This window comes from Rhinolophus sinicus, chromosome 2 (assembly GCF_057876585.1).
Source record: "Rhinolophus sinicus isolate RSI-liver-muscle chromosome 2, RSI-T2T, whole genome shotgun sequence".
NCBI lineage: Eukaryota > Metazoa > Chordata > Mammalia > Chiroptera > Rhinolophidae > Rhinolophus > Rhinolophus sinicus.
In genome coordinates, this window is record NC_142502.1 from 103,305,034 (window position 1) to 103,320,838 (window position 15,805).

At 42.5% G+C, this 15,805-nt stretch overlaps 1 protein-coding gene across 2 annotated transcripts in view; it reads right to left on the bottom strand.

The window, feature by feature from the left end:
• Window positions 1-1,530: 1,530 nt before the first annotated feature.
• Window positions 1,531-15,805, bottom strand: part of MAPK14 (mitogen-activated protein kinase 14) — a 67,306-nt gene continuing 53,031 nt past the window's right edge. The window contains exons 9-12 of one of the 2 annotated variants that reach the window (XM_019738750.3): window positions 11,841-11,920; window positions 8,477-8,555; window positions 4,784-4,957; window positions 1,531-3,900 (exon numbers count right to left, since the gene is read on the bottom strand). In XM_019738750.3, the coding sequence (XP_019594309.1) occupies window positions 3,833-3,900; window positions 4,784-4,957; window positions 8,477-8,555; window positions 11,841-11,920 (401 nt within the window). In that variant the 3' untranslated portion in view covers window positions 1,531-3,832. The remainder of the gene's footprint in view (window positions 3,901-4,783; window positions 4,958-8,476; window positions 8,556-11,840; window positions 11,921-15,805) is intronic. The other variant, XM_019738749.3, reaches the window with a different exon arrangement.

Genomic DNA, 15,805 nt, shown 5'->3' on the forward strand with positions numbered 1-15,805 from the left:
ATCAAGATTGATGTCCTTAGGAAACCTGAGGAAGACTGCAAATATGTTTGCGGAAATTACCTCTAAGATTATGCTGCCAAAGCAAATGAGGATATTGTAGGACACTAAACACGGTTTCACTTGAAAACCAAACACTCGATTCATTCTTTGTTCATTGTAAGAACACTATATTTGAAATTATGAATGTTTTTCCAGTTTTGTTCGGTTTTCATGATAAAAGTCCCAATCGGAATTCTCCTCTTCAATCCCCACCACATACTAGGAACTTTTGGTTCCTACTTGAAGTGGCTTCACTTTGGGTGAGCTGTTTCTGGTGTCATCTTTCTCCTTGAGCTCAACAGGCCCTCCACTCTTGGAAGCCTGGGAAGAAAGTTGTGGCACGGCACTCATGTCTGGTATGTGAAGGCAACATACTTCCTACCATTGTCTGATCTTTAGAAGGGCTGATGTAAGCCAAGTGACAACTGGGTGCCTTTTCTTTTACCCCTTTAAGAAGTCACTGAGGACAGGATACAGAAAAAAGCCTGTGCTTGCTTTGCCTTCTATCACTGCCATCATTCCCAACTGCCAGCCAGGCCAGACAGCTGAGGACAAACACGCAGCTGCATGCTGGGCCTCACAGTGCACCGTGGGACGCCAGTCAGCATCCCTGCGCACACCAACACAGACCCTGAAAACAGCTGTGAGACCTCGTGGCCCCTTAACCCTGTGACGCAATTCAGTAGTTTGAAGAATACTGTCAAGAGTCATAAGACAAGAGTCATCAATACATTTGCTTAAAAGTCTATAAACAATGTACACATCTAACCTCTCTGGCAAACGAAAAATAAAAATATACTTCCTACAGATAGTCTTAGAATTTTAAAGCTGAAATGAACCCAAACACCTACTTAAACAAACTTCATTTTACACATGAGGAAATTGAAATCCTAGGCCAGGGGTCGGCAAACTTTTTCTGTAAAAGAGGAAATAGTTTACACTTTGTAGGCCATATTGTCCCTGTCACAGCTATTTAACTGTCATTGTCACACAGAAGCAGCCACAGACAATACGTAAACAAACATGTGGTTGGGTTCCAATAAAACTTTATTTACGGACCTGAAATTTGAATTTTACATTATTTTTCACATGCTACAAAAATATTGCTCTTCTTATTTCAACCATTTAAAATAAATGTAAACCATTTTTAGCGGCATACACAAAACCACGTGGTAGACTGGATTTAGCCCTTGGGCTATGGTTTGCGGACCCCTGTCCTAGGCCACTCTGCCATCCACACGCAGTAACACAGGGCCTGCTGTGTTAGACCGTGTTTATGTGCTTTACCCACCCCCATCTAAGACTCGGATCTGCTTCACCATAAAGGGTACAGGTAAGGAGCTATATAAATGTTTTTTAAATTTTAGGAGTAATATTAAGATCTGTCAGAAATATGCCAGGCCACAGTTGAAAGAACATTTGATAAAAAGCCACATTGTGCATGAAATAAAAACAATCAAGAGAAAAATATAATAAAATTGAGAAACTCACTACATTTGAAAAATAGGCTTTATTTTAACCAGTGGTATTGTATGACATCCTATATGGCATAATTGATTACAGCCAAGTTCATGAATACAAATAAAATAGCAGTTTCCCGCATTCTCGCTTCGGTTTCCTATTCAGAAAAATCAGGAGATGGGAGCATTATGCTCAGAAACCAAGGAGTTCTTCCATGGGCTCCAGCTGAGTCCAGGCTCCTTGGTGCTTTCAGCCTCCATATACGTGACATACGTGGTCACAATTGCAGACCTTTATGAAAAAATATTCAGAGCAGTATTTCTGTAGGAAATCACTCTAACCAAACATGGCTGATAAAATTCATCTTGCTGGGGACTGTGAGGATTTGGACTGCGTATCAAGGAGATGAGGACTTTGCATTCATCTTCCTTTAAAGAGGGGGAGAATTCCAGGTGAGGTGTGATCACCGTCAGCCTGCCTCCTTCCTTCTTGCTCCAGGTGACTTGGGGTCCTACCCTGTCCCCTTAGAGTGCATGTGTCACTGCACTGTGACAGAAAAATGGAAACACCTTGGCCCAAATACATAATTTTGTCACACGGCCAACACTGGAAGTGGCTTTACACTTTCTTATTTCACAAAAGGTTTAAATATACGGGCCCTTATATAGCACAAGGTGCCTGAAATTCAGAAAATTATGAAAACAACTTTTCTCCACCCCTGAGGATATTTCATCTTTATAAAGTTGAAAATACAAAATATTAAAATAATTTGCCCTTTCTCCCCATCAAAAGGAATCACATTCTCAAAGTATTCCGGCAATATACAAAATTCTGAAACAAAATTTATTTCTCCCTAAACCAAGACCGAGAAGTCAATGTTAAGCTGCCAAGAAGAGCCTTTTCCAAAGAAGAGTGGAAAAGACACTTCGCTACTTTTTTGGTAAATAACCATAACTAGACAAAGATCGCAAAAGGAGTTTCTGGCCTCATGAGTTTTTATTTTTCACTTTGATTTTCAGCATTTCTTAGCACTGGTTATTGGGAGTGAAGAGAACAACTTGTCTTCCAAAGTCTGAGATATTCCTGGGAAAAGCCCTGATCTTTCCCGTGATGGCTCCCCAAAATAATTGGTTGAAAACCAGATGGCAAGAATGAAAATGCTATACAGCCATCTGCTCCATTTCTTCATAATTTTCACATCAAAAGCACCTGGAGTATCAATTGTGTTCAACACAAAATAGCACTGGGGGGTGAAGAGAAGATGACGTCACCTGCCCATAGCATCAGCCACGGTGACGTGGGTTCTGAACTACCCAAGAAGTCTTCACTGGCAAACTTGCTTGGCACCAGGGCCTCCCCCCAAAAAACAGAACAAGCAGCTGTGCATGCTCAAATAGCAAGACGTGCAAAACACATCGTCACTCTGCTAGAAAGAAAGAGCACACAGGAAGTACACTGACAGCAAGAACCGGCTTCTGGCTACGGGGCCAATACTCAGGAAACCTCTGCACTGACGGTAGGGGGAAGCAGAGAAATGGCAACACCTTGGGGGTGCTGAGGAAGAGAGAGAGAAGCACATATACGCATGCTCACACATGCACACATGGTGCCTCTAAAGGCTCCCGGTTCACGAGGGGCCGTCCGACAACCTGACGACTTGCCTGGCTCAGAACTTCATTTGCTGCACCCTCTTAACTATCTACTTTCTCCTCTCCGTTTAAGGCACAAACATATTTACAGTTTCAGATACACCTGCTGAGTTCTGAGATTCACACTGAGCAAGTTAATCTTAGACTAGTGCACAGAAGCCAGTTGGTCCTTTTTGGCTGTACGCTTCGCTGAGGGACGGCTTCAGATCTGAAGCAGCCAGAAGGTGTGAGCCTTCTCTCTACGCCCCTGTGGGGGTGTGGTCAGGTCTACCCCAACACCAAGGTGGGGCCACAGGAGAGGCCAAAGTGGCAAAAGCATGACCGGGATCTGGGACGTGTAACATTGTTTACTTGGCATCTAACAAACCCTAACAAGATGGCAGCGCTCGCCTGCCAGAGCTGACTCACAAAAGAGCAAGTGGAGGCTGCCATGGAACAGCTGTAACTCCCCATAAAGTCACTGTGATCCTAGTTTGCTCATATTTTCTTACCCTCCCACAAAGACAGACATACACACACACATACTAACACACGTGTGCACATGCGCGCGCACACACACACACCCCTCTTCCACCATGGAGGAAATCTTTGCAACAAGAGGCACTTGAATGATATTTGGAGAGTTCCGTGAAAAGGCCTTTCCCTCACAGTGAAGTGGGATCAACAGCAAAGAAACCCGGGGCTCAGGACTCCATCTCTTCTTGGTCAAGGGGTGGCGGCACAAAGCTGACAACTTCGTCGTAGGTTAGGCCTAGACGTGGGGAAGGAAAAGCAGGATGAGAGTGCAGACTGTTCTCCTTGCTGGCAGGCACTATCATTTCCAAGCTAAGATCATTCCTCCCTGTCCAGGCTAGTGGTTTGATGGGCTATGTCAAGTAACTACCTCACTGCTTGTGTGTGACAGCCTAACGGATCATGTGATTACACAGATGTTCAAGGAGACATATACACACACCCATTTTTTGTTTCTTTCAGTGCCTCCTCTTTAAAGCTTTCTGGAGAACGAGCTCAAGAATAATAGAGCGCTCCAACAAGCTAGTAGGTTGGTGCAAAAGTAATTGAGGTTTAAAAGGTTAAAAAAAAAAATTGCAAAAACCGTAATTACTTTGGCACCAACCTAATACAACAACAGATAATCCTGGCTTTGGGGATTGAACTGGAGTTCTGAATTTGTATTTTATGGGAAGAATGTATGAGATTGGACGTAGGAGTCTTTGGTTTCATTTCTGGCTGTGTCCCTAACTAGCTCTAGGTAACAGATAAAATAGAAACTCTCTTTGCCCCTGTTCTATCAATTGCGAAACTATAAAAATACTGTTTCCCTTCTTATCTCAGAGAGAGGTTCTAAATGCAAAGATTCTGAGAACCTCTAAGATGTACGCAGATGTGAGGGGCTGTGTGCAAAATGAGACCCGACATCAGCAGGTCAAAGGTCCAGAGAATGTCATCATCTACAACGGTTTCCATCAGAGGAACACATTCTCTGCATCAGAGACCCTATGCACAAGGTTTATCGAGTTGCGTAGAGCCAGACATTTGATTTTCCCCCCCAGCTTTTGGTGAGTGGCTCCCCTAGGAAAGATTTTTAAATCTAAGTCCTCAAGCTAGATGTTAACCCTGCCAACACGACTTACTTTTCCATTCATCTATCAGGAGGTCCCTGCTCTCAAAGGACTGATCGTAAGGGTCGGCCACGGGCTCGTCGTCAGGGTCATGGTACTGGGCAAAGTAGGCGTGTGCGAGGGCTTGGGCTGCCGTGATTCTCTTATCTGAGTCCAAGACAAGCATCTTCTCCAGCAAGTCGACAGCTGTCAATTCGAACCACAAATGAGAAAGAAAAAAGAAGTTTTTAACGTTACCAAAAAATTACGCCTTAGGAAGCAAACACATAGTTTTGACCCTTCAAACCTAAACAAAGAATTCTCTTCCAAAGTGTCTGCTCTAGGACATATTATGACTTTTCTCCTTGATATGTGTATGCGTGTATGTATTTTGTATTTTTTAAGGATACATTACTGAAGAAGAACTTAAGAAAATTACTGAGATTCTGTTTGAACAAGCTTTTGTGGAATGCCAATGCCAGGCTGTTAACCACTATAGTCAAACTATGTCAAAATGAAAGCCGACAACTAAGGCAAACTAGAAGACATAAGTAGGGCTAGTTTTTAAGTTTTCATCTTTTTTGTCCCCCTTCACTATTTATTTACTAACAGAAGACAAATGAATACTCATCAAATGCATCTTCAAACGATGGACAAAATGAGGGGTTTTACATGGATGTCTGGGTAAGAGACATGGTATTTGGAAAAAATGATATTTTAAAAAAATTTTCACTATTAAAAATTTCAATATACAAAACAATACAGTGAATACTCCTATGCTCACCACCCATATCCAACAATTCACATTTTACATTTCTTTATCTATATATGTACTTTTTACTGGACCATTTAAAAATAAAATTATAGACATATACTTTATCCCTAAATATTACAATATGACACTTTCCTATATAATCATAAAATGGTTATATCTGACAAATAAATAATTCCCAAATATCATCTAAAGTCCAGTTCAGGTTAAAATTTCCAGTTCAAGTTAAAATAACCAGTAATTCCAAAGTTGTCTTTTCCACCTAGTTTGTTCAAACCAGAATCCAATTAAGGGCCATACACTGTTTTTCATTGGGTTTCTTTAGTCTCCCTGAATCTAGAAAAATCCCTGCACCTCTAACCTCTGATCTTGCTAACTCTGACCTCAAAGACCGTACAGGTGTCTTGAGAACATCCATCGTCAGGGACTGGTCTGACTGCTTCTTGGTGCCATCATGTATCCACACCTTGGTTTGCCTCTCCCCCTTGTATTTCCTGGAGACCATCTTAGATCTAAAAATTAGGTAAGAACTAGGCTAAACATTTTTGGCAAGAATATTTCATGGGTGACTCTGTGTACTTGATGGTGCATTAAAGCCATCTGTCCTGTTATTAATGATGCTAAATTTGATCACTGGGTTAAGATGTTTCTTTTTTGCCCTAAGCAACTAATCTGTGGGATACCTGGCATCACATGGGTACCATTCGTTCCCTTCACTTAAGGCTTCTAGCATCCACTGACTTTTCTTCACAGCAAATGTCTCACTTGGGGTCACAGAGTGGTGGTTTTTCTCATTCTTTCAAACGAATATGTTTTGAGTTTCAGAATGGTGGCAGGATAAGTACCTCCATGACCATAGGTATCACTTTGGTGAAACAAGGCTTTTGAGGTGTTGCAAATTGTTGATGATCCCTTAAGAGTGGAAGTGGGTAGGAGGGGAGTGAAGGGAAGACAGTTTCCTGAAGAGATCTACTGTTGTGTACAGTGGAGGCTGTAAAAGACCCCCGTCCTGCAGCCTGGACTTCAGAGTCATCCGAAGGAGAAAGGCAGTTTTCAGAGGGACAGAGAAACAAGGCGAATATTCATGTGTCAATTCAAGTTTGTTATGTTTACACTTTAAAGCATTGGGAGAATTGCCTAGACATACATTCTTTTTCTTTTCTTAGAAAAAGTAAACCTTACCAGCTGTCGTGTGAATCCCATGGTGACTCTCTGCCACCCCTACGGTAAAAAGCACCATGTCCTTATAACCAATACTTTGATGAGGAAGGAGGTCGGGGTAAGAAAAATATTCTTCTAAGATCTTGACAGATACAAATACGTACACTACATCAAAGGGCAATTTAAGTTTTAAGTCATGTTTTGAGAATAATGGTGAAATATGAAGTCAGTGACTGACAAAACAGATGTCGACATTTACATTATTGGTGTATCCCGCTCAGTTAATATGCTGGGTGCGTTTGTGGTCAGTAACACCGTGCTCTCAGAAGTCTGCCAGAAGAGACTCTTTACATCACATCGCTGTTTGGCAGGGGGCTGTCAGGCATTTAAATTCTGAGAACCGCAGTGCTGAGGACCGCGCCGCCAAAGCCCAAAGCCTCCATTCCACTCACTGGCAGTCTGTATTGCTAAGTGGTATCTAGTTCTTTGGAACGTTGAAATGTCACGATTCCAGAGAAAGGGACACCTATCAGGATGGATGTGACCTAAATAAGCTGCTGGAATGCGAACATATCCCCTCTTCCCTAGAAAAACGAATTAACACATCTCTGAGTGGGCTAACAGGAACTCAGGCAGTAAGCACTGCCGTCTAAAACATGAGCTGAAATGATGAACAAAAACTCAGAACAGAATGACAGATAAGAAAGCTACAGCATACAGCATCAGTTCCCAAAGTCTTGGAGTACTTACGACTCTCCTTAAAGAGAGCTTCTCACAGATCCTGGAGGGAGGTAACAGCTCAAGAAAATCATACAAAGCCAGTGGGAGCACACCGGGCAGCTGCGTACCTAAATCCACCCAGGAGAATCCTCCACACTCTGATGTGTTTGTGGATGCGAGCGTGACCCAGCTGAGATCTGACAAACTCTCCGTCTCCGAGGCTGCCACGAACTCAGCCATACTGCCCAGCACTTCAGAGAGTGTGACCATCTCTGCTATAATAAGAATTATCACACCAACACTGAAACCACTGTCAACAATCACTGCGGGTGAGGCACTTGAAAAGGTAAAACCACTTAGCCTTCACTCCAACTTCTGAAGAGGTCCTCAGGGCTGCCAGCCCTCAGAAGGATAAAACTAAACGTGAAGCACAGCTGCTGGGACCCTTGAGCAGAGGGTGACCCACTGTAACACAATCTTCAGGAAGGGAGAGGGGGATCATACTATTATCACAGCACTGCTCCCGCCCTATCAGGAGGCCTGGTCTGGTTTTCTGTGTCCTTCATTACACAGCGCTGTGCACTGCCTTCTCCTGGAGTCAGGGGATTAGAGCCTCAGGCGATTCCACTTTCAGGGGGCCGATGGAAGCACACATCAGTGCCTGGCTTTCAGGGACAAAGCAACTCCTTTTGTAGCCAAGGCAGTACATATCCCTGTTACGTCCCTTTGTCAAGGACCCTGGAAGTGATGGTGGCAGGAGGAAATATGGCGCCACTCCTTAGAGTCTGAGGTGGCAAATTAGCTCCCCAAAGAGAGAATGGTTAAGTCTCTGAGGTTAGAAGCAGGGAAGGGAAAAGTACATGAGGATGACAGGACCGGTAGCACCGGGAAGCTACAAGCAGAGCACGGCACACTGGGCTCACCAAACACCCATCGGTGATTCAGCTGTTCTTCCCCTCAGCTTGGGAAGCCACAAAACGACACAGTTGTGAACACATGTCATAGGCTTTCCAATCCCTAAGTTACATCATAACCAATTTTATATCCATGAGATGAGGATATGGTCAACTTACCCAAGGGATTGGCACCAATAAATACATTTGCAAAGTTCATCTTCGGCATCTGGGTCAAAGACTGAATGTAGTTTCTTGCCTGTAAAAACAAAGGGTTTTCAAAATGGCTTAGTTCCATGCTACTGCCCTCAGAGCACCTCGGTCCTGTCGAGAACAAGTGTTAACTAACAGAGTCTGCTGGCTCCCGTGTTTATGGCGGTCTTCGATGTTCAATAACGACTTCTTACTGCCACCCTTATTCATGATCACCACCTGTATTTATCTCCCTGCTATCTCTCTATTTCAAGGGGAGGAGAATGCTAACCAATTAAGTTCCCTTTCATTAGCTTTCTGATCATTGGATCAGAAGTTTGAAAAATGAGGCCAAGATATCTAAGAAGTAGTCCTCCCTGACACAGCCTTCCTGAAAAGCTAAAGTTGGCACAGGAATTGGTATTCCAAAAGAAAGTCTAGGACGGGGAGTCTTTTGATGGTGCTGATCTCAGGAGATGCTCTGAATACGTCAAAAGGATATCAACATTAAACCTTGCTAACAAAGTAATCTTGCTAACAAGAAAGTAAACATAAGCTACTTAGTATATTATTCTAAGAGGCTCAAACACATTTTAAAAATACTAAATCAACTTAATAAGAGTAATAAAGAATAGTGGATTCTAAGTTACATGGCCTAGGCAGAAAGCCTTCCCCTACCACTTATAAGCTACATCTTTGGGAAGTCTCAAGTAACATAGCTATTAACTTAGATGCAAAATACTAACATTAGGTGTTAGTATTTGGCTTGCCTATATCATATGGTTATTGTGATGCTCAAGCAAGATAATACTCATAAAAGACCATCAAACTAAAATTCTGACACAAACAACATTTATATTACCAATACAGCTGTTCTAAGTTTGGTCCCTGGGGTGGGACAGGCTTGAGTTTGAATCTTGACTTTATCACTTTGGACAAGTTACTTATTCTTCTGAAGTCTTGAGCTCCTCATCTGTCAAAAGGGATTAGTAACAGTGCCTGCCTCACATGCTGAAGGAAGGATTACAGATAACAAACCAGTGCTTCCTTAGCACAGTACTCGGATCAGAGTGAGAGTTCAGTAAACATTAGCTGCGATCACTGAAGCCTTTAGAAAGGAAAATCTGCTCTCATGTCCTAAGGAGGTTTCAACTTCCCAATTTCTGAATTTCATTCTAAGGAACTTAAGGTGCCAGATTCTTTCAAGGACTGGCAGCTCTAATCAAGATAAAAACAAAACTGGTCTTAAGAATGATCATATAAATACAATGTAACTCATAAATGTGTGCTTCAGATATTAGGTATTAAATTATGTCTATGGCCTTCCCTGTTTCAATGAATAAATCCCATGATCAGTTCATCTGAGTAGCTGAGATAGAACTCCTTTGAATCTCTTAACCTCCTCCTTAAAATTCTTGTTTTAATACAGGTACGAGTACATACACACACACACACACACCACATACAAGGTTAGAAAAAGTTCTGGTTGCCAGGGCAACTGCACCTTCTTAGTCACTGTATGTGCAGCAAGCAGGAGACAGCCGCTTTGAAAAGCAGTTGAGAACCTTTCTAATTCAAAACGAAAGTTCTAGGAATTGAGTATCTACATGGCTGTAATCCCTTCCTACTTGAGCATATATAAGATGTGACCAAAAAATACTGTGAATGTTTAAATAAAAAAGAAATTTATTACAGTAAAAGACACATTGCCATTAATCCCCCTCAAAATACTCCCCCTTGCTTCGAACACCCTTATTCCATCATTCTTGCCACTTTCTGAAGCGGTTCTGGAAGTCCTCTTTCGTGAGTGTCTTTAGTTGTGCTGTCGTGGCTGCCTCGATATCCTGACTTGATTCAAAACATTTACCTTTCATGGTCATTTTGACTTTGGGAAAGAGCCAGAAGTCACGTGGTGCCAGATCTGGTGAATAAGGTGGATGAGGACACACCGTAATGTTTTTATTTGACAGAAATTGCCATATACCAGAAGCGATGTGTGACACGGAGTCTTTCTGCTGTGATCACAAAATACGGTGAATGCTGCTGCTGAGTGCCAACCAATGGAAAGGCAGGGATCTTCAATACAGGAAACAGCACATCGAACTTTAGTAACAGTGTGTAACAAGTTTCAGCTTGTTTGGTGCAGTCAGTCAGGTATGAGCTACGGTTGAGAGGTGTGTTTTAAAGTGTTGCCATAAATCATCCTCCATCATGACAGTGCTCTGCGTCACACATCACTTCTGGTACACGGCAATTTCTGTCGAATAAAAACATTACATTGTGTCCTCATCCACCTTATTCACCAGATCTGGCACCATGCGACTTCTGGCTCTTCCCCAAAGTCAAAATGATTCAGGACATCGAGGCAGCCATGACAGTGCAACTAAAGACACTCACAAAAGAGGACTTCCAGAACTGCTTCAGAAAGTGGCAAGAATGGTGGGATAAGTGTGTTCGAAGTGAGGGGGAGTATTTTGAGGGGGATTAATGGCAATGTGTCTTTTACTATAATAACTTTTTTTATTTAAACATTCACCATATTGTTTGATCACACCTCGTAGATAAACAGGTGAAGGGAAAATAGAGGTAAAGAGAGACAGACCTTTCTCATGCAGAGAATAGCCATCCCTCTAATAAGATAAAGGAAGATAAATAAGGCCACCTGAATATAGCTGAAGTAGAAACAAAGCTGCTGGGAAGGATCTCTGGGATGCTAACCAGGTTCCCCAAAATCTTGAGGGCACCTTAGGAAACAGTGCCCTAATCATCCCTGTTGATAAAATTAGAGTTAGATTAAGCAGTTAAGAATTAGTAAAAAAAGGGCACCTAATCCTATGTAAGTGTTCATATTTATTCTGTATTATTTGTATATCTTTTACATATAATACTTATTAGTGTTGGATATTTTATAGTGTTTTTTTTTTAATGACGATCATTTGATCATTAAAAAAAATTTTTTGATGACTAAGAATGCATGCTAATGGCCTTCGGTTAACTTCACATCCGGCCGAAAGTCATCAGATAGTAGCACACCCTACCTGCAAGGCAGAGAAACTAGGAAAACACAAAACAGCCTCTTGAGCACTAAGTTCATAAAACCCAAATATCAAAGTAACGTCATCTTCTACGGACAAGTCTATCAATTATATATATTCTCAATCTAGAGAACTGGATGACATTTTATCCCAAATGCCAACATCCTGAAACAGCACACAAGCAGGTCCCTCAGTAGCCCTCAAGGCACATGCAAGCATTCAGTGACATTAAAAACCGTGTTGGTTATACAGTGGCAATCAAATGAGCACGTGGCCTTCGGAAGGACATGTCTGCTGTGCAGTCTATTTGTTCTCACCTCATGGCTTGGCATCCTGTTAATGAGATAAGCAGGGGGTGTCCCCGTCAGACGCATTATCTGCTGAAGCTGGTTAATATCTTAGATGCCTAGTCAAGGGCATTGTTAAACACAGTGCAAAACATCACTCTCGAGTTTTCAAAAAGGCCAAAAGCCACCCCCAGACAAACAAAACACCCACTCCCCCCATCCCACCCACCCAGGCCAGAGCCCACGGCTGCATGCTTCTGTGAATGGCATGTTACGGAACATGTACCAGTGACGGGCCGTGTGGATGAGAACATTTTTCCTTGGTTTTAGCATCATCTTTAACATTAACTATTTCAGGCCCCCCTTGGCCCAGGATGCCAGCCAGAGAACTGTTTTCAGGTACTGATGGCCAAAACCTGTTTGCTTGTGGGGTGAATGGAGATGAGTCAGAAAAATATGATACAACTTTGGACAAAAGAATAGATCCAATAGGTCCACTGAAGGAAGAGGTTAAATTTTTGTGGCACAGGTTCTGGTGATTCTCCATGGCACCCCCCGCCCGGCCCCAATGTAAGACAGGTAGGTGTGTGGGCTGATAAGCAATGCCAAGTTTCAAAGACATTAGTAGTGGTACATTTAAAATACATGCCACAAACACACAGGTAAATGAAGAAAGGGGAGACAGGGGAAAGTTAGACGCCAACGGCAAAGACAAAATACAAGTCACAGGCTGCTGGCGGTGCTACAGCATGTGCCAGGGACTTCTCCCACAGGTCTCTCACAGGCGGTCAGACTGCCTTCACCTCGCAACAGCTGGCGCGAAGTTTGCAGAACTCTGCAGTTATGACAAAGGCATAGGAGGCCTTCCAGAAGTACAAGGACCTACGTAAGCCGTACTGCAAACTTCTCTTTTCACTGTCCCATCAGTTTTAACACAGTTCCCCTTCCTCCAAAATATTACGAGAACTGTTAGTTTATCATGTACTCCTGTTAAAGCAGAAGTGATGGGATTTTTAAAACCCTCAACACAATTCAATAAAGCTTTTTTATATTCCCTTTCTTGCTAATTATTAACGTCCTTCGTCAGCAGCAGCGGCATCTTCATTAAGCACTCTGGGCAAGTGACTTCGTTTCTTTGTGGCTCCCCTCAGTGTTTTTTCCACTTTAGCTCATTCTCAACTCAAATTTCCCAGCAGTCAGATTACTACAACTACACGTTCAAGGCCGGGCGCTAAGAAGCAGCTAGGCTGTGTGTCCCACCCTAAGCCCAAAAACAGGGGTTGGCATATCCAAAAGTGGTATGAAGTTCTTTTCAAGTTCTCACAACAAAGTTTAGATTTTTAAACAAATTACATAACAAACAGTAGTCTGCATGCCAAGAGAAATAACAAAAGGGGTCAGTAAGTAAACCAGCAATGGAGTACCACTTGGGTTTTAAAATGTTAAAATCCTGCCACCTCTCTCATTTCCTGGGAAAAATACTGGGCCTGTATATTTTCTGTTTTTGTCTCCTCTAGTCAAATGGGTTATAATATCCCCTTCTTGTCAGGAAGTTAGGAAGTATAAATTTCTAGAGAAAAATGTGAGAGTGAGTCAGTTAAAGGGCTTTTGCTTTCTTAATATGACTTTTCGTTCTTTCACTAATTAGTGTAGGTGCTGGGTCATCAACCAAAACAATTGTATTTCCTTAGCCGTCCATCATGACCTGTTTATCCCCTTCTCATGGCATCCCTCACTTGCTCTCAATCAGCCCATCCATGATTGCGTTTTCTTATAGAAAATGTCCTACTATTTATTGACTGAATTTCTATATAAATGATGCCGTCACTACTTCACTACTTTTCAGGAGTAATGAAAATCACTATTGCCTTTCTCTGTTTACTATATTCCTTCAAAAATGAATTTTCCTTTCAATGTTTAAAATCTTTAAGCAATTTTACTCACCTGGCTTTATTTACATATCATGTGTTCCACACATCATGTACTTTTAAGATAAACTGGTACTTGGGCAGTATCACTAAAATCAAATTGATCTTTTCTACCCTTTTGAATGTTTAAACTACTTTTACCCACTCGTCATAACTATGTAGGGAAAAAACACCTTTTCTTATTCCTATACTGCATACGACATTATTGGAGCAAGTTCTGTAGTCTGGTACTCAATTTTATCATGCCCAACTCTATATTAGAGCTCTGTAATACATAATGTGCTCTACTTCACATAAGATAAAGACATCTCAATATTAGGTCAGACACTTGGTGTTTCTTCCTTAAAAATAAGTGATGGATTAATGATAAATACTATTAGACCCATACCTTTTCTTTTAGAAATGCTTGTGACTAACAGCACGTATCTCTAGGGCAGATGGCTGGGAGTGGGAGGGGGACTGAGAAAGAGCTGCTGGAACCATCCCAGGCAGGGAATGAACGTGCTAGCTCAGTCTCATTAGCACTCAACCCAACTCCTGCTCAACACCACTCCCCTGCCCTCACATCCTCTCCATTAGCTAGTCTTTCTAAGCAAATGCATTGAAAACAAAAAGCACTGTCCTCTCTAAGCATCTTCGCTTATCTTCTTTGCTTTACTCCAACACAGCTTCTGCATTTCACAGAGGAAAAGAAAACACTCTTTCGGTTGACACTGTGGTCAGTAGCTCTGACAATGACTTAAAACAGTGCAATCGCATGAGATTACAATTTAGATCGCGTTATCAGAACATGTGGGATCCATGCTCAGCTCTGCCAAGTGACTCAGCATATGACGCAGGCAAGTCACAGCCTTTCTGTGCTTTGGCTTCCTCCTCTTCAATAAGTAAATGGAACAAAATAAAATAGGGCCAGCAACGTCCGTCAGTGTGGAAATTCATAAATACCCTGGGCTTTGTGGTCCTTTTAAGGAATGTACCAGACACGGAGAGGATGACATTATTCTTTCTTCTGACAGCGAGATGATGAACAGTTCACACTCACCTGCTGCAGCCTGCCTCAAGCTACCCAGCAGTCTCCCCAACTGGGCAAAGACCCCTTCAGTCAGAGACGCTGGGAGGAGGCTCCAGGAGGGCACCACTGAGGCTTGGCTCTACAGCTCTTTTTTCCCTTTTATCCAACTGCCTGGCAGCAGCCAGAGGGGAAAAGGACAAAGGCCAGGCTTTGATGATTTCTTTCATGTCTCCTGCCCAAAAAAATGACCAACAGCAGGAAATCGCAGCCCAAGGAAGTAGGGTGGCATTCCCATGGCTTCTCTGCCAATGCCTGCATAGAGGTAGGAAAGCATGAGCGCCAAAGTTTTTTCTCAGGTTATTCAAGTTTGTAATTACAAAGGCAGGCTGTGGGAGGAAGGGTTTACAACCCGACTCCTGTGCCTCTGAGGTGTCAGGAGTGCGATGGAACCTCCGGCAGTCTGGAGCCTGGGTAGAGAGGCGCTCCCGTTAGGAAGTGACACTTCACACAGGATGTGCAAGTTGTCTATTGTAAAAGCATAAAAAGTAAGTAACTTCCGGAAAAGGGCAATAGCGTGTAGACAATGCACCCTTTATTCTTTAGTGATGACCTTAGACTAATAGAGGGTGAAGCTCATGCTCTGAGAACCAATACCAACCCAAATGTAGAAAGAACCCTGGAGTATATGTAAAGCTTCTGAGAAAGACGAAGTCGGGGCTGGAGAACGGAGACAGATTTTCCATTAATTTCTTGGAATTAAAAAAAAAAATCTCCTGGAATTAATTAGAATCTCAGATCTCATTTACTGGGATATTACTGCCCAATACAAGCTTCCATGATCTAAGTACACACCCAGGTACAGAGAAAACAAAACACACTCCTGCATGTGACCGTGTGTGTGTGCGCGTGTGTGCAAGCATGCGCGCGCACACCTCATCCTGGGAGGCAGCACGCAAAGGGCACATGTGCTTACAAACATCCCCAGTTCAAAGTACAGATTGATGGAAGGCAAGTGACAGAGGTGCCCAACAGGGCAGGTAATTACAATCAAAGCA